Below are 24131 nucleotides of genomic sequence, written 5' to 3'. Positions count from 1 at the left end.
ATATAAAGCAATGTTTGTGATGTGGATGCAGTAATATATAAGATTATCTAGTCCTATTTCCTCCTATGTTTTTATCTCTGGCTGAAGTCACTTTTTTTTTTTTTTTTTTTTAATTTAAATTCTTTCTGTTTCTTTTCAGGAAAACCAGCTGGGTTATACTGGCAAATACCTCATGAAGGCAGAACTAATTGCTCCAATTATTACTGGAGATCCAGGTGGGCAAATTAGAGTACTGGGCCAATCAAGGATAGATGAAAAAAATGTTTCCCAGAGTTTTGGGAGGAAGCTTATCATTCTTAAGTTTATGATACTGCTGTTGTTTATCTTGAAAGATTTTTTCTTATTATTTAGGTATTTAGGTATTAGTAGTATGGTTATTCCTAGTTTGGGGAAGCATGTATAAAATGTTACAGATAGCTTAAAATAGAAAGAGAAGGAGAAAGACTACTGTCAGTGTATTCAAGCCTCATTCATAGCTCAAGGATCCCTTACGACAGAAAGAATATCCCACTTTTCAATTTTTGAAATACAAATTATCATTCCCCAAAATAAAGGTGGTGCAGTATGAGGGAATAAGCATGTGACAGGCTAGCTGCAAGTGCAGCTGCATTATTTATTTTATATTCACCTATCCTCGTCCCCCCCCATTCCCCCCCCCCCCCCCTTTTTTTTTCCCACGTTGTGTTGAAGCAGTTATTCATGCGAGAAATCACCTTTGCTGGTATTGTCTGCTTTAAATTTTGGTGGCATTGATTAATCTTATGCTGTCAAGAGTACTAGAGAGTAGCCCTTTGCTAGAAGACAATGGCAGAAAGCAAGGTTGTGATTTTATGTTAAAGACAGTTTAAAAAATGAGAGGTTGAATTGTAGCCTTTTTATTTATAAAGATAGTAGAGGAACTTGTCAATGATTTATTCTTTCATTTAGATCTATTCCTGGGCAAGGATCACATTTTAACTCTTTTATTTAGAGTCAGAAATATTTTATTTTAGAAACAATGACCTTCCCTACGTGTAAGTCAGAATGGTACAATAAACCTATAAACACAGGGCTTATTATTGCTAAAAAATGTAGTTTAGAAAAGAGATGACCAAGCTTGTATTTGTCTTTAAGAAAGACATTGAGAGTGTTCAGCAATTTCTTTCTCTATATACTACTAGACATGAACTCAGAAACAAACAAAAAAATATATATAATTCGGACAATGCTCAGGTCAATGTTGGTAACACTTTATATTGACTGATTTTCTCTTTAAATTCATGGCTCAATATCCATTACAATCAAGTCAACAGTCAAGCACTCAGGGATTACAAGATTTTATTGATTCAAGAAATATACTTGAAAGTCCAGCCTATTTTTTCAGGTTCTCTTATATTTTAGTATGTGGTAGCTCTACTTATATTACATAAGTAATATGTAATATTATAAGCAATGTAATATTACTTATGTAATACGTATAATATACATATATTACTACTACATACTTATATTTTAGTATGTGGTAGCACTAAAGGTTCAACACTGATGAGTTATTGGGAAGACAGAAAAGCAAAGACAGTATATCCCATTTGTGCAAGAACATAATAGATGGTTCTGTTTGTAGTTTTGAGATAGTAGTTTAAAATGACCTTGAAAAGAACTGGATAGAGCCTTGGTACAGAAACATGGAACTACTGCAAAACAAGTTAAATTTTCTGCTGTTGTAAAAGAAACTGGTTCTGTCTTGCTCATTTTCTGCTGATAATTATACTTCTAGTGTTTTGCGAGTCAGGGATTGTGTGGTAGAGGATATGAATTTTCCTTTTTAAAAAAAAAAAAGTTAAATTTAACTACATTTAAGAAAAATAAATGCAATGTATGATTTGTAGGTTAATTGGAGACTGCTGCCATTCATCTATTTATTCACTTCCTGACATAAACCTAGAAATGAGAAGTTGTACAATATATAATTTTACTTTTTTTTTTTTTGTATATTTAAGAAAAGTTAAAAAGATGGTGTTATGTTTCACAGAAGTTACCTTCTAATAGATACAAAGATAGATATTATACTTGATTATGAAAGAAAGTTTTAGGTGATCATAAAGTTACGTAATTTCTGTTTAACCCAATCCCTCTCCTACTTTTTTCCCAAGCTCAGTTCTTATTCAAAGTCACCATTAGTTATACAAAGACAGTAAAAAACTCCTTGATTTTAATCCAGCAAGACGTCCACTCCTAATTATAACCTGCTTCATCAATATTAAGTATCATATTTTAATCTGATTTCACAGTCCTCTTTTTCTGTGAAATAATACAGATAGCTTCAAGTTTCTCATCTGCAATAAAATACATATTTTCAGCCTAGGCAACTAAAACTTCAAAGTAGAGATTTGTGAATAGGAAAGAATTTGCAGATCTCACTAATTGTATTGTGATTAGCATTTGCTTCATCTGCCTTCTTTTCCCCTCTAACTTGTATTATCTGGTTGAAGGTCTGGAATAAAGACCATTTGTCTCTGAATGTCTTCAGAAGGCCTAATATTATGGTTCTGTTAGTTCAACAATTGGAGTTAAAAATAAACAACAACAAAAACAGAATGCTAAATTTTTAAATTGTGGTGATGTGGCAAGTAGATTTAGGCAACATCTAAAGCCCTTGCTCTTTCTCAGTAATAACCCAGTGAGTACTTTTGCTCAATTAAAGTTACTTTAGCCTGACTAAACCACAAGTAAAAGGAGAATGAACCTATATATTTTTCTGAGTTTTAATTACTTTGAAGAAAGCAGCAATGCTTGGCTGTGCCTGTACTGTCAGTTTGTTCCATGCCTTGTTGTACTCAACAGCTAATCCACATATTACTCCTGGGTATCCCTTCAAGAGAAAGGAAGATACAGCTTGCCAAGAACATTTTCTCCATCTGCTGTATGTATTCCAGGCAGGCACAGTGAACGGGAATTTCACCAGGACTACTCCAGAAGATATAAAGAAAAATTTATGGGTCAAATGATTGCCAGTCATTTACTTCCAGGTGTCATGCACCTTTCCTCCCAAATGTTGTTAGAGTGACATCCTGCACATCTTTTAAGTCTTTTAAGGTTTGGATGCTATTTCATCTTTTTTTTTTTTTTTTTTTTTTTTTCCATCTGTAAGTCAGGCAAATGCATAACATGCAAAAATCAAAATTCTGGAAACATTTATGAATGTTTATGTAAATAATGGGTGCATATCACTATTATCTTGCAAAATCTCAGTAAGCTCATTGTCAGACTTTGAAACAATATAAATCTATTCCTCCTGCTCAGGTCTGGAAATAGGTCTACAAAAGTTTTATAAGAACATTCTAGACATTTCGGATCAGTTTCACTCACTTATACATTGAGAGAGCTTCCTGCTTATGGGCTTATGACTTCATTTTAGTACATTGTTGATGCTCAAAGGACTAGCGGAAAGGTCAGAAAGTGAGCTGCTGGGCCACGGTGGAACTGCATACAGAAGTGTTTGGTATTCAGGACATGGACTGGATGGAAACCCAAAGAAACATAATAATAAATAAATAAATAAATCACTATATTGGAGGAAGTGGGTAGGGAGTCACTCAGTCCCCATATAATATTTACAATTTGCTGACTGAAAGTCTGTAAACGAGGCCAAGCACAGAGTATAACAGAGGCTTTGCGAGTATTCATTCACTCCAAAGAATACTGAACAAGTGAAGCCAGGTCATGCTTAATGATGTTTCCTAAAATATTTTTCATCTTTCCTAAAAGATCATTTGCTTCAGATGGACCTCAGTGTCTGTAATGCTAATGATATATTACATGTATATAGCATCTTCAAACTAAGACCCAAAATTTACTTATAACAAACTATTTCATTTAAAATGCTAGTTATATCTATATAGTTCTTTTCTATTGTAGATAATGGCAGCTGGGATTACCTTGTATATTTACCATTTTGAAATATAAGAAAATAATTTTCCCCATATATTTCTTAATTGGATAAATAGCTGCTAGGTGGAAAATACCATCTGTGATTTATTGGCTTAGCAGTTACATAGGGAAGATAAACCAATCATGATCTACGACTGAATCAACATATTAATCATGTGCTTTTAATTGTTAGTTTCAATCCTTACATGTAACATGATCATTAATTTGTCTGTATTGTCTGTAATATTCCAGAAACATGTCATAACTGATCTTTAAACAAAATATATTGCACTTTTTGAAATGAATAGAGAAATTGGTTTGCATTAACTCAACAAAGATCACAATACGTATCATAAGATTTACTGAAGTTTAAGAAAATTAATTTTTTTTTCTGCTCAGAGCAGAACTGCAAGTATAAGATAGCATGCAACAGCGCATATCATAAAAATAAATGTTACACAGTGCCCAAGAGCAAAACTCTGAATTATTTTATATTATTAACTAGTATGAAAATACAGAAAATGACAAAGTGATATGTTCAGAGAAACAAAGGTTGTCATAGCAATACTCACAGTTATTTATATCAACCATTTGGTTGTTTCAGCAAAGTAAATAATACTGTTTTCCAATATTTACTTATAACTTAACTGGTACATCTTAATAGCACAAAAACATTCCCAACAGAACATTAGCACATTTCTCAAGTGGGTAAGCAATTACAAAAGGAGCATTTTTTTCCCTGATGATTTCACTGATGTACATTTTTGTGTCGTACCCAGTGAGATGAATCTGAACCCTGTTGCCACAGTCCTGATTCAACAGCCTAAAAAACAGTTTTCATCACCATTTGAGACTCCTACATTGCTTTGCCTGCTGCTACCTGTCATAAAGATCTTGTCTAAGTCCCCGCCATATTTGCCAGGCCTGTGTGAATGGCCTGGGTGACTAAAGTATTTCAAGTAGCAGTAGACCTGTATGTTGAAGCAATTAAACATATTCTACACAGTTTTAAAAGTATCCACAGGCTACTTTTCACAGAATTCATCCATTAGAGTATTTGAAAATGTAAAAATAGTACTATAGTTAAAAGTTTTAAAGTATAACACAATCTTTATTTGCAAATGAGAATACAAGTGTAAACTATGAGAGCCACTACTTAATAAAAAATGGGAATGACTATTTACTTTCAGTTAATTGCAGGGCTCCTCTGGTCCATAACATAGAAAAGCATGTTACAGAAAAGATATAATATGATCTTTAAGACTTTAAGATTTTCATTCACTTTTTTTTTTTTCATTTATGAAAATAATACTACAATAATTCTATAATATTGAAGTAATTTTGGTTAATCTTGAGTTCCTCTGAATACTGAACTACATCCCTGCAAGATAATTATATTTACATGCCAAAACTGAAATGTTCTTGAAAGGTTTTCTGGCCTTAAGTTTATTTTATCATTTGAAATTGATCAGTACCAAAATAGTCAGCTAGAAGTCAGACACTAAAAACTTGGTTGGCCAGTCCAGCTTCTCTCAAATGGGAGAAAAAATGCTTAGTGAGGACCACTCATCTTTTTCAGACTTGTAATTGCAGCTCTTAGAGTTTTCAGGTTAGGAGAATTGAGTTGTATCATAAGTGAAAATTAGAGAATTTCGTCTCTTGAGCTACCTGTAGATTTTGAAGATGAGCAGAAATATGCCCTTGGCTGGAAAAGCACTTTTAGTGACCAAATGCTGCATACACGTCTTTTTGAAAGTTTGAAAAGGGTGTTTTGTTTTGTTTTGTTTTGTTTTTAATGTGTATGCATGTGTGTGTGAGATACAAACATTACATTAAAACATTTTGTATTTCTATATACTGAAGTTTATGATCCAAAACATTAACTAGGGGGCAATTCATGAAGAACAAAATGATGAAAAGCTATTTGTTTACAGTTATCATTCTGTATAAAACATACCATCACAAAGTAAAAATGGAAAATTCCTGATTTCCCATTTTCATCCCACCACTTCTCTTTTTTAAAAGTAGTTAATTTTTAAAATATTTAGAAATACCCTTGAACAAATTGAAGTCTGATAAGCATCTGAATTTGGATTTTTGCATGACGAGTAACATGTATTTAAAGATTTAGTAAAACGCGTATACATAGTTCAGGACTCTTGCTTTGAAAAAGAGTGTTTACTGTTCTGCCTTCAAATTCTAGTTTAATTTCTTCAAATCTGTGCAACATTAGATGATTTTTACCTCAAATATAGCAAAAGCAATTGTTGCCCCATGTATACAGATTGCAGAAACCTGATAAATATTGATTTTTTAAGGCTGAACTTAACATGAAGTTAACTTCAATTGTATATATGAATTTCAATTTATGAATTAATTAAAAACCCAAAGCAGTGCTGAAATGCATTAAAATGATAAAAATATTTTTTCAATAATAACATGAAGTTCATGATAATTAAGTTTTATATTTGAGGTCAACAGAAACATATACTTGAAAGAATATACCGTTTACACAAAGGGAAATGGAATTTTCCTAACATATCCTTTAATACAAAACACTGTCTCTGAAATGTCATGCAGTTGTCCATTATTATACATGAATTGCTCATGAAACTGTAACAGCCATCCTGTCAGGCTCTTTCCAGCTCCAATATTACAATGGCTCCTTCTTCAGCAGCACCACATTCATACCAAAAAAAAAAAATCACTCAGGATTTCCCAATCAGATAAGAGTTTCATCACAGTCTAAGTAGTCAAGCTTGATGTTCAGCTAACATTTTTATTTAATGTTTTATATAGTCACCAAAATAAATAATTGCTTCGTAAAGTAAATATTCTGAAATGCTATAAAAATAGAGCCTGACAGACACTGGATGTTTTCTACTGATTGAATGGGTACTGAGTCAGCTCCATACTTCATATTTTTTATTCCAATACTATGAAAAGCAATGAACATTGAAAGACAGATATTATTCATTGCAATCTAACTATTTAATTACTTTAAATAAACAGGTAAGACAAGGTTTTCATTTGAACTGAAGACTCATTACATTGGTGCTATTTGTAAAGGGCCCTCAGAGTAAATGAAAGTCAGGACCATACAGAGAGAACATAAGCCAATCTTTCATAACATAACAAGTAAGAGAAATCATCATATCAGTTCTATAAATAGAACGGGATACCACTGTAGTGTTGTTTGTATTTCTTTTTACCTTCTGCATCGGTTAATCCCACTCCCGACTGCTTTACTGGTTCTTGTCCATTCTGGCTCATCTTCCCTCTGTTAAAAAAACATGATCATATTGTCAATGAGACCATGAAGAGATGAGATCTAAGGAAATTATGCATCTAAACCAATGAGGTTTGGCTCAGCACAAGAAGACAAACAGGTATTAAATAAATAAATAAATAAATAATCAAACTGTAAATATATGTATGTATACATAATTTCAAGAAAATAAAGTGGACAAACTTTTTTTTCTATTGCTATTATTGACATTTGGAAAGATCATTTCAGACTTTTTTTTTTTTTTTTTTTTTTTGTTAAGCCTCTGTGATCCTAAAGAATGTGGCCATCAGGGGTTGTTTGCAAGCTGCCTCACACCAGCTCAGGTTTCTGCAAGCAGTCAGTATAACTCCTCTCCTCACCTCTCCTCACTTCATCCTGTTATGGCGAATGGTGAAATATATAAGGAGTCACTGAGTTGCTATTTGGTCTACAATACCATTACTTCAGGTAGTGTATGTTTGTGGTCATTATCTTATTTTAATGATTACTTTTGCATTACAGTTTAGGTTTAGCATAAGAGACAAGTTCTGAAACTTACATTAATCTTAAAATAAGGTGAGTGGAATAAAGCATGCTATTGCAGCCTCTATCTTTCTCCACTGGATGTAGAAAGAACCTGGATGAAAATCTGGATGTCTATTTTCTGGCAGTGAGTGTTAGATAAGATGAAAGACTTTACATTTTTAAAATTCTTTCCACATGCTTGTATATGCATGTACATCCATGCATGCATGTGTGAATATACATGCATGACTATAACTACCCTCAAAAACTTTTGAGATGTTTATGTTCCTACTTGTCTTTCTCCTGTAAGACTCTGAAATGCTGTGATAGAGAATATAAGCAATTAACTTCATATACATGTTATTCCTCTGGGATTAAAGGGCCAGTGATTCTTTGCTACCAGTGAACCAGCTTTACATTTCATGGCAGCAACAGAATGTTCACAATGAACAGAAAATGAACATAATGTCAGTTTATAAAGCGATTTCAAACTCAATTTTAATTAAAAGTTATTCTTCTTTTGTGAGGTAATATTTTACAAAGCATATTACAAGTGTGGTACAAGAATTATTAGTCCCTAGGGCTAGATTCTTCACACATTGTTCAGTTGATTTTCACCTTTGCATTGTAAATTAATATCATTTTACAGACATTTTACTGGTATAGATGGTTACAGAGGACAGTGGCATAGTTTTTATCATAGATGGGAATATAAATAATTTTCAGGGATATAACACTTAGAAAAAGGATTTTTTTTTTTACAAATTCCTTCCTAAATAGACTACAAAATTTATTTAGCTGTATTAAATGATTAATTTCCCTTGATAGTTAAAGCAATATTTAATATAGGCAAGTATTCTAATAAATTACCTCTTCAAACAATTTCCATGGTGTCATTAATTCTTTTATGACTAAAAACATTCAGACTAAAGTAGAGATTAAATTGCAGCCTCCAACTCTTTTTCTATTGATAGATCAGAAACTTAATCTAAACAGAGAGCTTACCAACAAAAGTGTTTTTATATACCAAGACACTTAAAATTGTTTAGCTTACTTAACGTTTTTCATTCAAATTGTGATCTGTGGTCTTATGGTTATGCTATATTAGTGTACAGGGTCAGAGTCCCTGAAGTCATTATCAAATCAGTGTGAACATAATGCTGACTAGAATTTCAGTCAAGCATATATTCAGATATACCATTATTTTTATCCAGACTTCAAAATAGAAACAGTTATCTGTTTTAAAACGTTCTCCCCAAAGATAATCCCAAAGGTCTCAGATGTTAAACAGTAATTTTGTCATTCATTTTCATTATATTGTCGTGTAAATAACAAAAAGTAAGCATTTGCTGTCTATGTGCTGTTTAACTTTTAGGGGGTCTGTCCAATATCAGCATACAAACAATTTACCTTAAAAATATGATAATAAAAAAAATATTGTCTAGTTCATGGAGCAGGAAATAAGAAGGCTGGATATATTTTATTTAATTTAACAAAAGTCAAGGGAACAAATACTGTAAGGGAAAAGCTGAAAGCTGTGGAAACTTTTTTTTTTTTTTTTTAAGTAGAAGTGCAGCTGACTTCAGGCTTTATAAACACGTGAATCTGTCAGCCAGCTACTAAGAAGCTGTAGATAGTCATATTGCTAAAAAATACACAGTAAGCAATACTATTTGGATTTCAATTTTGTATAAGTGAACTAAAAACTGTTGAGCTCTGCTGCATTTTGTGTTTCTGTACACAAGGACTTTATGCATCTTTGCTTTTCTTATTAGAGATGGCTGCAAAATAATTTTCTTTTGAGATAGACAATTCCAATTAAAAATAATCTCTTTTTTCCACTGGGAAGTATAAGTCATTTTAAGCTAAAATAACATGAGTGAAAAGTTCAGTAAAGATTAAGCAATTGGCACCCCACAGCCTCAGCTCACATTGTCCTCCTAGATTCTGAAGATGAGAAAGAAAACCTAGATTGGAGGCTATTTTCCTCATACTTAGAAACATCACTGTTGTAGAGAATGAATGGAGTCTTGGAGTCTTTTTTTTTTTTTTTTTTTTTAATTCAAGCCTTTTTTAGAAAGTTTAAAACATGTTGTTTATTGCAGCTTTAACTAATATGTCTAGGCTGCAAAGGAAAAGCAACAACTTGTGTCCTGGAGAAAAACATGGAACAACTATTGCAGATGCTGAAAGGACTACACTACATTGTTCAGTACAATGCATTACTACTGACTAATATTTTAAGAACAGTCAAGCTATAAAAATTAAAGCTACAAACATTAAGCTGATCAAGAGACATTATTTTTTTCTTGTAAAAGACTATAAATGAAATTGCAAAATGAACATTTATACTGCCATAGTTAAGGGGAAGAAAATCCTGGTAAAACTTAGGAGTTTACTATTTAATCATTTAATAGGATCACTATACAGATAATAGTTTGATACTACAGGCACCTCAGGGAAAAAAAAAAAAAATATCTTGAACTAAAATTTCCAACCAAGACCTTTTGAGAAATTCTGCTCAAACTCTTAAAAACTTGGGAAAAGTTCAGTTGGATCCAGTATCTGAATTTAGTTTGCACAACTAACACATACTTCAAGAAGGAGGTCAGTCTGAAAATTTAAATTAAGCATTCTCTAGCCTAGGAAAACTGCACTTTTAAAACATAACCCAAGCTCATCTCTATACACTTGCATCAAAGGCAACCTCTCCTGTGTGACAACAATAAATTTATGAGGTTTAGGTAGAGATTTGGTTGGTTAATAACAATTCAATGTTCAACAAAGCAAAAGGAAGGTACGAGCTCTGAGAAATTTTACCTAGTTAACTGCTATTCTAATGCATAACTCATCTGCAGAGAAAACTGCATAAGAAGATGACTGACAAGTGAAAGTGCTACACATTCTCAAAGGACAGAGGATTCAGTATATTAAAGTATATTAAAGGAAAAGCCTTACATTCTTGGGATGGGAAACAGATTATTCTCTCCTGTGGCACTGCTGCTGCCTTCACTATCCATGCTGTATCCACTGCCAAAACTACTGGCTGATGAGCCAGTGGAGACAGAACTTTCTGCAGGTCGGTGGTTAGTAGACCTTGCTGTACAGGGTAAGAACAATGGGTTACCAAAAACCTTGTAAGATAACAGTGCCATCCACATTAAGAAAAAAATTGAATATATCAAAATGACATGCTTCAAAGGCTTTCATTTTTTACTTTACATTCCAGTGTTATGAGATCATCTGTTGCAGATGATGTTTATTTTCACATAGAACAAGGTGTTCTAAATCAAACAGTATATCACTGTAATTTTTTTCTTCAGTCATATTAATAGTTCAAATCAATGTCCTGAAGGAAAAGAAGAATGGGTTAGTTGATTAACACTTTTTTTTTTCTTTTGATTAAAGCTACAGAAAAACAGCAATTCATCCAAATTCATAGGCTGACCCTGTAAAAATGAGAGTCCCAGTGGGCCTTCCACATATTCTTCATGAAATATTAATTGCATTTGATGACTTGAGGTGAGAAAGCTGAAAGCAAATACAAGTACACCATCTATAGTCACAGAAGCTCTATGAAGAACTCCACCCCCCTTCAGACATAACACTGCAACTGCATTGTATTTCTCAACTGCTCCTACCTATCTGGATATCTCTTACTGTATACCTGAAATTTTAATGCAGATATTTTAATGGGAGTTAAAAATGAACAAGTTTTCTAGTATTCAGCCTTTGGCAAGTTGAGAAATATACACACACATAAAAAAAGGACACAGTGACATTACACATAATAACTGATAAAGGAATAGCTATTCTCATATTGACTGGTGTAACTGAGAAATATTAATTGAATTTTTTGGAAATTTTATTTTTTCTCATCAACTACATCAACAATTGTCGTTTAATCGATTCCAACTGGCTCAGCATATATACTGAATATAAAATACTTTCCTGTAAAGTTATTATTGTATGAAGCCTTAGTGAACTTTTGTGTTACTTTGGTGAACTGTGAAATTCTAATGCAAACAGTTAAAAGAAATCCTTCTTTAAACAAAAAAATAATCAAGTATCTAAATGGAAATTACTTCAAATAAGAGCCAGAGCCCCATTGGTGTCTTGCTTTAAGCTGGCAACCAAGATTATTTTTATGTTTTACTGGATGAATAATATTTTTGGTGAAGATTGCTGCATGCTACCTAATGTGGGACTAGCAAGCTGACTGTGACTTCTCAAATATAATGCAAAAACAAATTAATAATTGACACTAGAAGAGAGGAATGAAGCATTCCTCATGCCATCAGTCCTTGGGCTGAGCTGTCAGTTAAGATAGAACTCTTACTCTGCAAAGTGATTCTTCACTGCTAAACTGAGCTGTCACATTTTTTTTCTTTAAACTCTATTAACCTCATCTGTTTCAATAATGCCTACAACCACCAAAGGAATCTGTCAATCTAAATTATTTGGAGACAAAATTATTCTTTAGCTCAATTTCTTAACTTTGTACATTGATCAAAGGCTATCTTCTTGGATGTTAATACAGATTAATAAACTGTAAAATCAGTGTTATTAGCAGATACTCTCAGTATCTCATCTGGAGAAAAAGCTACTTTTTTTTTTTTTTTTTTCTCAGCACAGACAGCTAGAGCACTGCAGAGTGTCCTGCTCAGCCAGCTGTGAGCAGCAGTTACTCCATCATTTTCAGTCTGTGGTGCTGTAAGCAAATTCCTATGAATAAGGTGTGTGGTGTGTCATGTCAGGAAACTGCTGATGGAAAATGTTGGGTAAAAGAGATTTGGGAAAAGAGAGGTCAAGCTCTCCTTTATAGTTCATTACTATTAGCTTCCATATACTCAACAACCTGTATTGAGGCTCTTTCATGTCTGCCCCAAACTAATCCATCACCTCAGTTCTCGTGATGGTTGAGTGACCTGTATGGCTTTCTGATATTTGGGGTTTTGAGGTTATTTTTGTTTTGCTGTTTTTGTTGTTGATTTTGGTTTGTTTGTTTTTTTTTTTTTTTTTTTAGTCATGGTATGGCAAATATCTCATAGGTGAGGACAATCCATATAGACACAGAACTGAAAAACCCATGGAACCAAAGGCAGCATGGTGTTAGCACAAAAAAAGTGTGTCTATTCCTTCCCTTAAGCATGAATTTACTTAGTGTGGCATACATCTCAACCATAACATATGTGGCTGCAAGGGTGGTTCACATCTGGTCTCTTATTTTTATTGACTTCATTGTAAAATCTAGTGCCTGCAGTAATTTCTTATAACTGGTGGATTTCTAAAATCTAGAATCTAGTTTAATGTGCCAAATAAGCTTGAATTAGGCATTTGTAAGTGGCTTAATTGTTGTTCTACATCCATTTATAATCAGAATATAATTATTTCTTTTGACAGAGCTGTATCCTGATGATACATTCAGTATGCCATATTTTTAGTTTCTGTACTGTTTTCCCTAATTTACATCTTTTCCTATATTGATCATTTTCTGAAATATCTCTTGGTGAGTGGGTATAATGTGCCTAAGTTTAGATTCATGACTGGATTTTGAAAATTCTAAAGTTCAATGTTCTTATTTTTTTTTTTGTCTGCTTTATGAGAGTAATGAACTACCGCATCAGTTTGTGACAAGAGATGAAATCCAAAAATAGATTTAGAGCTGTTTTTGTGACAAACTCAAAATCTGGATACAGATAACTCCTCCATATTTCACGAGACACACGCATTTTCCATATGACTATTTTTTACAGACAAATCTAAACCTTTAAGCTACTGCTGCTGGCTATATAGGATGCTTATAAGTTCTGAAGATGTGGTGATGCCTGTTGCCAGACAATATTTTGTCTGTTAGAATAACCGAAGTAAGATTACACTCAGTAAAGGCACAAGTTAGAATTTTTTCCCTGCTCTCACATGCAAAGAACTAGTTTGTATATTGGTTTCCAGTCTGTGAAGGTTTGTAAGACTCAGAGCAATCACCACCTTTCTTGGACAATTGGGTTCCTATTCACATAAAGGACAAGTAACTAAAGTGAGATTAGGGCAAGTTTACTTCTGAGTTAGAGCTTCTGCTGACAGCTGCCTGTGCCAGAAAACGCCTAAATTCTTAGTTTTTGACTTCAAAATTCTGGAGGGTGGTGTATTGGTCTCTAGGAAGTTGAATAATTTGCTATTGATTCACTACAGTATTCTGAGGCACAGAATTTGGATATTCTTTTCTGGTATCACAGTGGTGCCTGATAATACAAGGTATGCTCATGTTTCACCTAAATGTACAGCATTTATTTGAATAGGAGCTTGGACAAAGGGAACTGGCATAATTTCAAAATCAAGTATCCCAAGTATCTAGATTATGGAAGAGCTATGGTTCATTTGATTCTTTGCTTCCTCTCCCTTTGTTGTTTCAAATTATTTTCTGGTCCTCTTGCTTCTCATATGAGAAGTTTTGGCTTCTCATGTGCTTATATGCAAAGTCTTGCTGCCAGTTACACATGATGCTGAAGTAATTTCAATTTATCTGAAGATCATTACCCAGTATGATCATTTGGCTTCTTACTGGGAGAGGAGAGGTATGGTTTTCAGATATTTCTCTGTTAACTCTTTATTCATTTTGCCAGGTATTTGGTACTTTCTAAGGATTATAACTTCAGTGATGTCTGGGCTGCCCAGCCATTGGGCTGGGAAGAACATAAACAAGAAATGAAAGATTAAATCTCTAATATAGACTGCCTTCTCAGAGTGCACTGAATTTCTGTTCTTGGTGTAGCTTTGATTTCATTTTCACCTGCTAATATTATTTTAGCTGAGTTCCCCTACTGACAAGAAATTTTCTCTACTTTGAAGGTGTGTTGATGGGTAAAGATTTGATAATCAGTAGCCAGCAATGCAATGTTAACGTTACCACTGAATAATATTGTTTTACTGCCTTCTCCACAGGCTGACATGAGCAAAAATTTCAGCTCAACCATTCTAGTGAATAATATGTAAATGGTTGGAAGAGTTCTCAATTGCTTAAATGAATTGTTTCTAATGCTAAAAAAGTCAATCAGAACCATATTTCTGATGTAGGTTTCCTGTTGTTGTTGTTGTTTTTTTTAAAAAAAAATATATATTTATTATTCTTACTGCAGTATTAGTTGAATGCATGTGCTTGAATGGCAAAAAAAAATTTCTGTTTATGTTTTTGCTTCTGCTTTGGCTTATGGACCGTCAGAAAACTTTTTTATCCAGGGAAAACATGTAACTCATGCCTTAGTATAAATAATAATAATAATAATAATTAAATTCAATTTAAAAAAAAAGAAAGAATGGGTGATATGATTGTACCTTTTTTTTTTTTTTAGAAAAGTCTTTTTTTACAGTAGAGAAGATGGTTTTATTAAACATAACGTAAGAGAGATAATTCACATAAGACTACAGCTATGAAGAGTCAAATCAGTCAGTAGGAAAATAGAAAGAATCCAGGGCTGTCAGACCCTGCAGCTATTCTTCTACAGCGAGTGGACATTAAAACCAAAAGCTGAAAAATAAAAAGATTTAGAATTAAAAAAATGGGACTATGCAGTTCTGTGGTTCCTGTGGATAAAAGAACAGACTCAACTTTCTCTTGGCCATTAAATTGCAGAAACTGTGTTCTCTTCCTTTCAGTTGTGTGTTTCCCTTCACAGGTATCTGTCTAGAAGCCAAAACCAAACTATCAAAACACATTGAAAGAATCCTGTTTGTAAACCAAGCAGGAGGATGGAAAATTGCTTTTGAGAAGGAGTTCAGGAATAAGTTTTGAGACTTTGCCTGTAATTGCTTGGGAAAACAAAACAAAACAAAACAAACAAACAAAAAAAAAACAACAACAAAAAAGAGTTCTCTAAAACTTGCAGTCTTGTGAAAAGGCCTGGGTAACAAAGAAGGCTGATAGCATCATTCTGTTTCCTCAGAGTAATGCAAGTCCATGGAAGCAGGTGAAATCACAAATCTACTTTGGAAACTTATCTGCTAAACAACAGATAGCGCATGTCACACACACAGTCTTCTGACAGAAGTTTGTCTACTCTTCATTCTCAGTTGGCTTCTGTTTCAAGTACTTCAAGCTCTCGCTGCCCCCAAATGCCTGTTTACGTACTTTCAAGAAACGCTCATGCTAAAAGCAAGTACTGCTCTGGCTTGCTCTGTGAAGTTCTGCAGAATGAAATCCTTTTGTCAAGACTGCTAGCTGCATCTTTCGGGAACCGGCAACAGAGTGTGGATAAATAATGAATAATCCATCAGCAAGGGATATGCACCAGGTCAGTTCTGATAGTCAGAATTATTCCTCATACTGAACAGTATTTTATATCATGGTCTCACCTACTGCAGCCTCATTTGTGTATTAGGCACAGCTTTGACCACACACTGAGTAGTGATATTTTGTGAAATTTCAGTTCAACTATTTGCAGAGCAATTTACCATTTGAAGTGAGTAATGGTGGCAGAATAGCAGTCATCCAAAAATGTGGTGATGGTATATCTTTACCCAGCAAAGAAATTCTGATGAAATAATTTTCTTCGTTGTGCTCTGTAGGCTTAAGTTACCATCTAATAGACTTTTGAAACGGGAGTTATCAAATGAAGAATCTGAGCAATTTCCTGAAATTGCATGTCATCTTAAAATGGTGGAAGAATAAATAGCAGGAATAGCCAAAGCAAAATGTGCCAGCTTTTAGACTGAAACAAGACTCAAAAGACAGCCTCAGATTATTGCTGTCTGCAGAGAGTGAGGACGTACTGTTCTTGTTTTGGAAATGATTCTTGGAAATTGGTTATTTGCAGCAATATTAAAGCCCATTTATCTGGTAAATTAAGAGACTGGTGAAGCTAGTCATAAAACAGCTTAGGGCAGTAAATTATGTAAGTGTGAAGAAAGCATCCTAAATTACTGTTTTATAAAAATGAAAATATGGCATTGCTTATTAGAAGTGTGAAAATAGGTATAGGCCTAATGGGAGCCCGAGTAAGAAGGCATTTTAATCCACAGTCAACCCAATCCAAAAGATTTATAGAACCTAGGAATCAATTTCCTTTCACTCTACATTGTTGCTAACACCAGTAAATAGAAGTTAAGACAGTTCATGTCAATTTATAATTTATATTCTTTATTTTTTTTACAGCTAAGTGGCTAGAAATTACACAGTGCTGGCTCAGACCTGTATCATGGATTTTAGAGTGCTACCAATACCTTGTTGGTACATATATCACATCTAATATTTGTGTAGCTTTAACCTGCTGCTACGCTGACACTCAAGTGAACTCTTGTCAAAGTTGGTTGACCAAAGAAACCAAAAGCAGGCATGCTGCTTTTTGAGCTAAGCTGTTTCAAACTGGGGGTCTTCAAGAGGTATAATTTGATGGACTTATCTGGATACAATTACTAAAATGCTGATACACAGTGCATTTATTTCTGCAGGAAGTCACCAGTGTCAGGTCTGATAGTAGACATCTCTCTGAACAATATAATCATTTGACACATGACTATTTGGGAAGTAGTATCCTCTTATGGTATCACAAAAAAAGCTTTTGGGTCACGGTAGAAAATGTAAAAGATTAAATGTTCTGTGTGAGATGGGAAACAGGCATTAGTTAGTATTGGAAGTTTTCAGAAAATCCTGTGATTTTAAATGTCAGAGGCTGAAAAAGTGGAAGTGTTCAGGGCCAGGCTGGATAGGATTTTGAGCAACCTGGTCTAGTGGGAGGTGTCCCTGCCCATGTCAGGGGGATTGGAACTAGGTGATCTATGAGGTCTCTTCCAACCCAAGCCATTCTATGATTCTATGAAAAACCTTTATCACATTAGGTGAACATATCTACTGAATAAAAGGTAGGAAATATAGATAGAAGCTGCTGTAGAAATGTATTGTGTGTACCACATCAAATTGTTCCCACCTCCTAGTGATAGTGGTACCAACAGGTGTGTTTGGACATTGAACTGAAATACAATGTATTTTTAATAAATCTTGAAGAATTGCTAACTAATTCAGGTCAGGAGCAAAGCAGTACTTTCCTCCTGTTTTTTTTTTTTTGGTTGTTGTTTTGTTTTGTTTTTGTTTTTGTTTTTTTAATGTGTGCCAGATAGAAAAGGAGGTGCATATTAAGGCAGCTAAGAGCTCTGATCTCTTGGCATCCATCATTGTATGGATGTTCTAGCAAGAAGGTGTTGACTCAGCTTCCCTCTCACGAGTGCCTGTTTGAAAGTGTAGAAAAAAATGGATATGACTACAATAACATTTGAGCTTAGCTCCTTAGATATTAATTTACTGTGCTCCAACTGGTGAATGTTTTTACTTTTTACTCTGATGTTGAAGGGAAATTTCGTTGTGCATTGTCCTTCTAACTTGTCTTATTGGGAGTAATAAAAACTAAAGCATGTTGTTCACTTAAAAAAAAAAAATCAACTGTCTTTGAAAAGGCCTTTTACATAAAATCAGTAAATAACTATATTTCAGATACACCTACATGCATATACCCAGAAAAAAACAATAGTTTTCATCTGAATATCTGTAACTGTTTACTTATCTGAGGAACAGATAATTATATTTAAAACATAAGTGACCTAACAATAAATTCTGCGTAATGGGCAAGATCCTTCAGTGGGTTAAATTATTGACTTAGAAGGAGATGGACTATCAGTCCATCTTGAAAACTGACTCGTCTGGTGGATAAATCCTAATACTCAGCTTATGTTGAAAGGAATGCTTATTTTATGTGAATGTGTAACTGGCAGTGATTCAAATTTTTTTCACAGAAACAAATTCAAATGAACTCAAACCTAAGCACTGCTGTCTCCCTCTGGCTTGGATCCCTTGCAACTTCTACCTTCAAAGGTTTTGCTCTGAAATGTTATTGTTCCTCTCTGAAGGGTGTGAGGAGAATGTATGCAATTGGTTTCTTTGCAGATTGCATTCTTATCTCTCACAGGCAACAAGGAAATTATACTTCAGGGTTTATTTTTAATTAAATGTTGTAGTTGAATATTGGCTTTTACAAACGCGCTGAACAAAGACCAATGTCTTCTGTTGTATCTTCACCTTAAGTTTAAAACAGATTACTTAAAATACATTTTTACTGTTTAAAATAAATACAGAATATAGTATTAGTATAGTACAGAAATAGTTCAGTCCAACAAACTTAAGGTGATGCAAGGCCCATGCATTCACAAAATACTGTACGTATACTGTGGATACTGTTTTTGTTTATGATTTCCTTTTCATTTCTTATCAAACATACAATTAATAAGTAACAAAATAAATCCAATAGTTCTAGGTTCTGGTCCTAGGTTCAGAAGTAGAGAAAGATTTCTCTGAGGCATTCTAAGAATGACTGAAGGTTCTTGTTTTGTTTTGTTTTCTTCAAGTGGCAATTCAATGCAAGAGGAAAAAAAAAAAAGTACTGAGAGACTAGGTTAAAGGCAGAAATTCTTAAATTAGGTGTAGAAAGACTGATAATCATGCAACAGAGTTTTTTTTTTCCTATTGACTTTGTGGAAATCTTGCTAGATTGCTATCACCTTGCATGCTTGGCCTAGAAAAAACAAAGACCTTTTCTAAAAGATGCTGTTCTCTGATAAATTCAGAGTGCTGTATAGTAGTGCTAATAGTAATAATAATGTTGTATATTATCTGTAATTTTTTTTTTTTTAAGAAAGGGCTTTGAGATTTAGTGACAAAAAAATGCAAAATCATTCCTTACTAACTGGCTAAAATGACTGTTCCAATCCATAAAGACAATTCATAACGTGCTATTTTCCAGGTGCTGAGAAGGTAGGTTATGATAGGTGTGGGTAACACAGCCATGAACCATTCCTACAGAAATAAACTTGCAAACTGACTGATGGTGTCCTAATATTCATCGCTCACAACTGTCTCAACTTCTAGAGTTTCTGAATTAGAGGGAAGACCTCTCTTTCCTTCACCTCCTGTTTTTCCTCCTCTTTTTTTTTTTTTTTTTTTTCCAATAGCTTTGAAAGCTGGTTTGAGTGTCTTAGCACCTTTTCCATTCAAGGTTATAATCTCTCCCACTTTAACTTGAATACTCGACAAAACTGCAGTTAACTAATCTTACCTTTTGTTCCTGTTAAAATGCATTTGAGATCCATTAAACTCAAAATGGTACATATATGTGGCCTGCCTTATATGAATAAATTAGGACACACTAGTTTGGGAATTGTAAGAAGACAAACAGATCTGAAACCAAACTTATAATATTTTTGAAGGCCACCATGGATTGTCTGTATTTGTCAGAAGGGAAAAGAAGTAAAGAAACAAAACTATCTTGTCTCCTCATAGCAACTCCAGCCTCACTAATATATTAATATTAATGTGCATTTTTATTCCCAGGAGTCTGTAAGATGCTTCTAATACTCCTATGAGCCAAATGCATATCAATACATGTCCTTTTCACAGTTTTAAAAGAAAAGATGCTTGGTAGCAAAGGTACTTGAAGCCAACAGCCTGTCTCTATCATAAATACCACATATGTGAAACATGATTCAAGCTCATATAAGGAAAAGGTTTAAGCATTGTTCCTCTCTGTCAAAAGACACTGTAGGACTGCAAGACTTTATAATAAATGTCTACAGAAGCAACACCTCAAAAGATCACAAGTTATCTAGATTTCTGTGGTATACATCCTAATAATAGGATGGACCTTTCAGTTGTGAACTAGTGTCATGATCTCCTTCAGCCTCGGCCTGAACTGAGTGTCTGGAGTTGAGCTGTAGGGAGAAGAATATGTGTGCCGCTGCACACATGCATATTATATTTTTAACATGTAATATATGCACATATTTAAATGTTTTCAGATAAGAAAAAAAAGTTATTATTTCTAAATACAATATTTAAAATTACTCGTTAAATCAGCCCTTGTTAATTAGCCATTTCAACATCACATTGATGACTCTTTGCATTTAATATTTATCCTTTGAAATATCATGTCCTCTTTCTTTCATACATTTTCAGACAGATCCTATGGCCCATGGTGTGTGATATTGTTAACAGAAAAACCTTTGATGATTTGCATGAGATTTGAAAGGGAATACAACACAAGAGAAGATCTGGGAGTCCGGTCTGTAAGTTTATTGGGATAATCCCTCAGATTTTTTGGAAACAAGCAAAATGCTCCAGATTTCAAAAGAACACTGTCAACTTGAACCAACTGAGATTCTGGCTCTTTATTTGTGATGAGTGGTTAAGTTGATGATATGCAGCATTTAGGTTTGATGGACAGGTGTCTACAGGTAGAAAAGAATTTAAGAGTCTGACAGAAAAGTTATCAAGAGATCAAGCTATAGGTGGATCAAAACTTTCCTTTCCACTGGTGGTTTAAAAAAATAATGTTTGTTGATGGCATAACAATACTGGGAGAGAAAAAAAAAAATGTTGATGTCCCAGTTAGAATTCCAGAAACAAAAATGTGTAGTTAGGTTTTGTCACAAGGTATGTTTAATCATGCTTAAGCAGACCAATGTGGTTGCATGTTTTTTGTTAGGTAACAACATGAGCAAAGTTTTTCATCAATGATTTAAGTCCTCCAGTGGAATGGTAGTGTACACTTTTGTTGTTTTGTAATGTTTCTTAGCACAGTTTTTTTATGATAAGGAATTATGCGATGATGTAGAAAAATCAAGCAGAGTTCTTGATTTATGTTAACACAGCACTTAATGGAGGGGTAAAATAAATAATTAAATATTGTGATGAATTAGTAGACATGGCAAGAAAGATTTGGGATGTGGTTGGTTTCTTAACCATGTCTTTCTGCTCACCTCCTTCAGGCTTGACTGGTCCATCAGACATCACTTTCCTGAGGGCTAGTTGGCTTTGGTCTTTGTTGTCATTGGCTGGTGGAGGCAGATTGTCAGACTGAGTTCTTTGAATAGGGAGGACTCCTGCTATGCTGTGTCTGTGCTGCTTCCTGGCATGATTAGACTGACCGCTTTTATGTGCTGCTGTGGCAGTGTGGGTGAAATGGAAACCCAGAGTATGTATCCTCAGATGGAACCAGCTTAAATGTTATTCATGCAAACAGAAGTGTTTTTGTCTGTATTTAAATAAGTAGTGTTTTCAAACACCAAAGAGACACCACATGCACAGCATTAAAGAGTATTAAAACTGGCTGTTTCTTTTATTAATGATGGTGAAGACAAAGGAAATCATTTCCCCTTAGGATTTGAATTATACCATGGTAAGTTTATGGCATATCATAATAAATCCTGAAGACAAACACAATGAATCCACTGTCAGAGAGTTTGAATTTGCCATTAACTAAATCCTCAACAACCAGAAGCTGGTCTTATATCTCTGGAGAGCTTTGCTTTTTTATTGAAAAGTTCTAATTTATTAATCTGTTTAAAGATGTCAGATAAAACCTATCCCGACCTTTAATCAACCTATGGTACAAAAAATACAAGAAGAATTGAACTACGAAGACTGACTTAGCTCTCAACTCTGACTTTGACAACTTGTTAACAATGTCAAAAACTGATGTTGTAAATTATTTTATGTGTTTAATTGTTTTGTGTATTGTTGTTTTGCTCATCACTAATATGATATTATGTGAGAGACTAAGAAAGAAGGTTGCATTACATTTCATTTCAAAAAAAATGTTAAATATTTACAACCATGCTTCAAAAATTGATATCTTAACCATGCAGTTAAAAATATATATATTTTTTCAACTTTACATCTTTTTTTTTTTCCTCTTTAATATATGGTACTGTCCTGCTGATTAATATTCATAGTTATATCTTCTTGTTAGCGTGTCCTCCGCACTTGTGTGCAACTTGCAAAGCTGGCAGCTGCATCTCTGCCGGTTTTGGTTACTTCGTTGGTCATTGTTTAGTGACATCAAAACACCACCACACAATGGAACTCTCTTTGAGTCATGCACAACTATGGAACATCATGGACCATGAGTGAAGGGAATGATGGAGAAACAGCCAGTTTCACTGCAGTCTATATAAATTAAAATAAATAAATAAATAAAAGACTTCTAAATACAAGAGAATATTGTAATTATATGTATTCACACACAGGCACACAAAGAAAGACATCGAAAAGAGTGAGCACAGTGTGCCAAGAACATTAAAAAAAATAAAAGGGAAGGACAGCAGGGAAAAAGGCAACAGATGAACATTAAGCTGCCATGCTGAGGAATTTATTTGCGTCTTTTACTTGGTTGAAGACGAAGCTGTTGGACAGCTGCTTCAGCAGCGGCGATGGCTGCCCCAGCATCTTCAAGGTGGGTTTGAGTAACGCTGGTTTTGCTTTGGCTGCGGGATGGCCCATGAGAGCGTAGATGTCCTTCAGAAGAAGATTTGGAGCTCCCTGGACTGCTGTGGGATTTCTCAATGGTGGGCACCTGCATGTCTAACAAGAAAATGGAGAAGCACAACTGCTGCATTTATTAAAAACAAACTCATTTTCTTTCTCTCAGTTTGCCTCTCTAGCTACATTCCAGAACAATCAATAAAGCTGTGCAACACCATTCAAAGTCTCAGGATATATTGTGATTAGGAAACTCTTATTAAGCATATTTTCTACTTCCTCACCATTCCCTGGCCCAGGGAACAATTCATTTGTTAATAGGTTTCTATCACCTGTTATTTATGCTTCCGGCACTTGTTCACACTGTTGGAACAATGGGGTAGCCTAAAGACTTTTCTGTTTTATGCTTCTCTAGTATGTAGAGGATAACCAGTATCCCTTACGCTGTTAATGAATTCCTATATAATGCAAGAACTTTTACCCTCTGTCCTGCCAAATAAATGCTCTAATTTGCAACACGCTCTGTAGTAACTTCTGATTTAGATATAGATCTTATATAGACACCATTTGCTAGCAAAACATTACTGAGAAATAGAAAAGAGATGGACCAAAGTCTTATCACCCTGAGCCTCTCATCTAGACTGTTTTTGTGATTGCTATTGCTTTGATATTGCTACTGGCCACCAGTACTTAGTATAAGGAAAAAAAAAAAAAAAGGAAAGAAAGAAAGCAGAGATAAATTTATTGGAGCAGGAGACATTGAGATCAATTCTCCTTTTGTAAGCCCTAGTATCATTCTACTGTATCAGCTCCACTGATTTCCAATGCACGTGAAATACGCTACAGCCCATTATCATTGGCTGGATATGCACATGCATTATTACAGCATAATTGTTATTCTATAAAATATTAATGTGACATTTCCAGGAGGTAAAATGCCATAGAATATTTAAAGAATGTGAAAAAATAGGAAGTTAAATATGTATTGAATTTGGCCAAGGCTACCAGAAAAAAATGAAAAAGGCACAGAATTTATAGATGTGAAAAGCTCACAGAGCTTAGGTATGGCTCTTTTAATGACACAAATACTCAGTGAGCTGTCTGGCACTGATTGGTTCAAATTAGGCCTCAGCA

The 24131-nt window shown here is 34.2% G+C and overlaps 1 protein-coding gene and 1 long non-coding RNA gene across 11 annotated transcripts in view; one reads left to right on the top strand and one right to left on the bottom strand.

Moving 5' to 3' along the window:
* The window catches only part of LOC308188508, a 43764-nt gene extending 20250 nt beyond the window's left edge, over positions 1-23514 (top strand). For 2 of the 4 annotated variants that reach the window (XR_013945538.1, XR_013945539.1), the window contains exons 3-6: positions 140-215; positions 2824-3075; positions 7458-7645; positions 15770-23514. This is a non-coding gene — a long non-coding RNA (uncharacterized lncRNA). Of the gene's footprint in view, positions 1-139; positions 216-679; positions 3076-7457; positions 7646-15769 lie in introns of those variants that run through there. The other 2 variants (XR_013945537.1, XR_013945540.1) reach the window with 2 other exon arrangements.
* The window catches only part of PCLO (piccolo presynaptic cytomatrix protein), a 372671-nt gene that overhangs the window by 43440 nt on the left and 305100 nt on the right, over positions 1-24131 (bottom strand). For 3 of the 7 annotated variants that reach the window (XM_080577653.1, XM_080577659.1, XM_080577658.1), the window contains 4 exons: positions 22905-23099; positions 21497-21679; positions 10661-10802; positions 7122-7189 (listed from right to left, as the gene is read on the bottom strand). In XM_080577653.1, coding sequence (XP_080433779.1) covers positions 7122-7189; positions 10661-10802; positions 21497-21679; positions 22905-23099 — 588 coding nt within the window. Of the gene's footprint in view, positions 1-7121; positions 7190-10660; positions 10803-21496; positions 21680-21833; positions 22686-22904; positions 23100-24131 lie in introns of those variants that run through there. The other 4 variants (XM_080577657.1, XM_080577660.1, XM_080577661.1 and 1 more) reach the window with 4 other exon arrangements.

Source organism: Anser brachyrhynchus (genome assembly GCF_964034855.1).
Source record: "Anser brachyrhynchus genome assembly, chromosome: 1".
NCBI classification, from domain to species: Eukaryota; Metazoa; Chordata; class Aves; order Anseriformes; family Anatidae; genus Anser; species Anser brachyrhynchus.
This window is presented reverse-complemented; position numbering and strand designations above follow the sequence as displayed.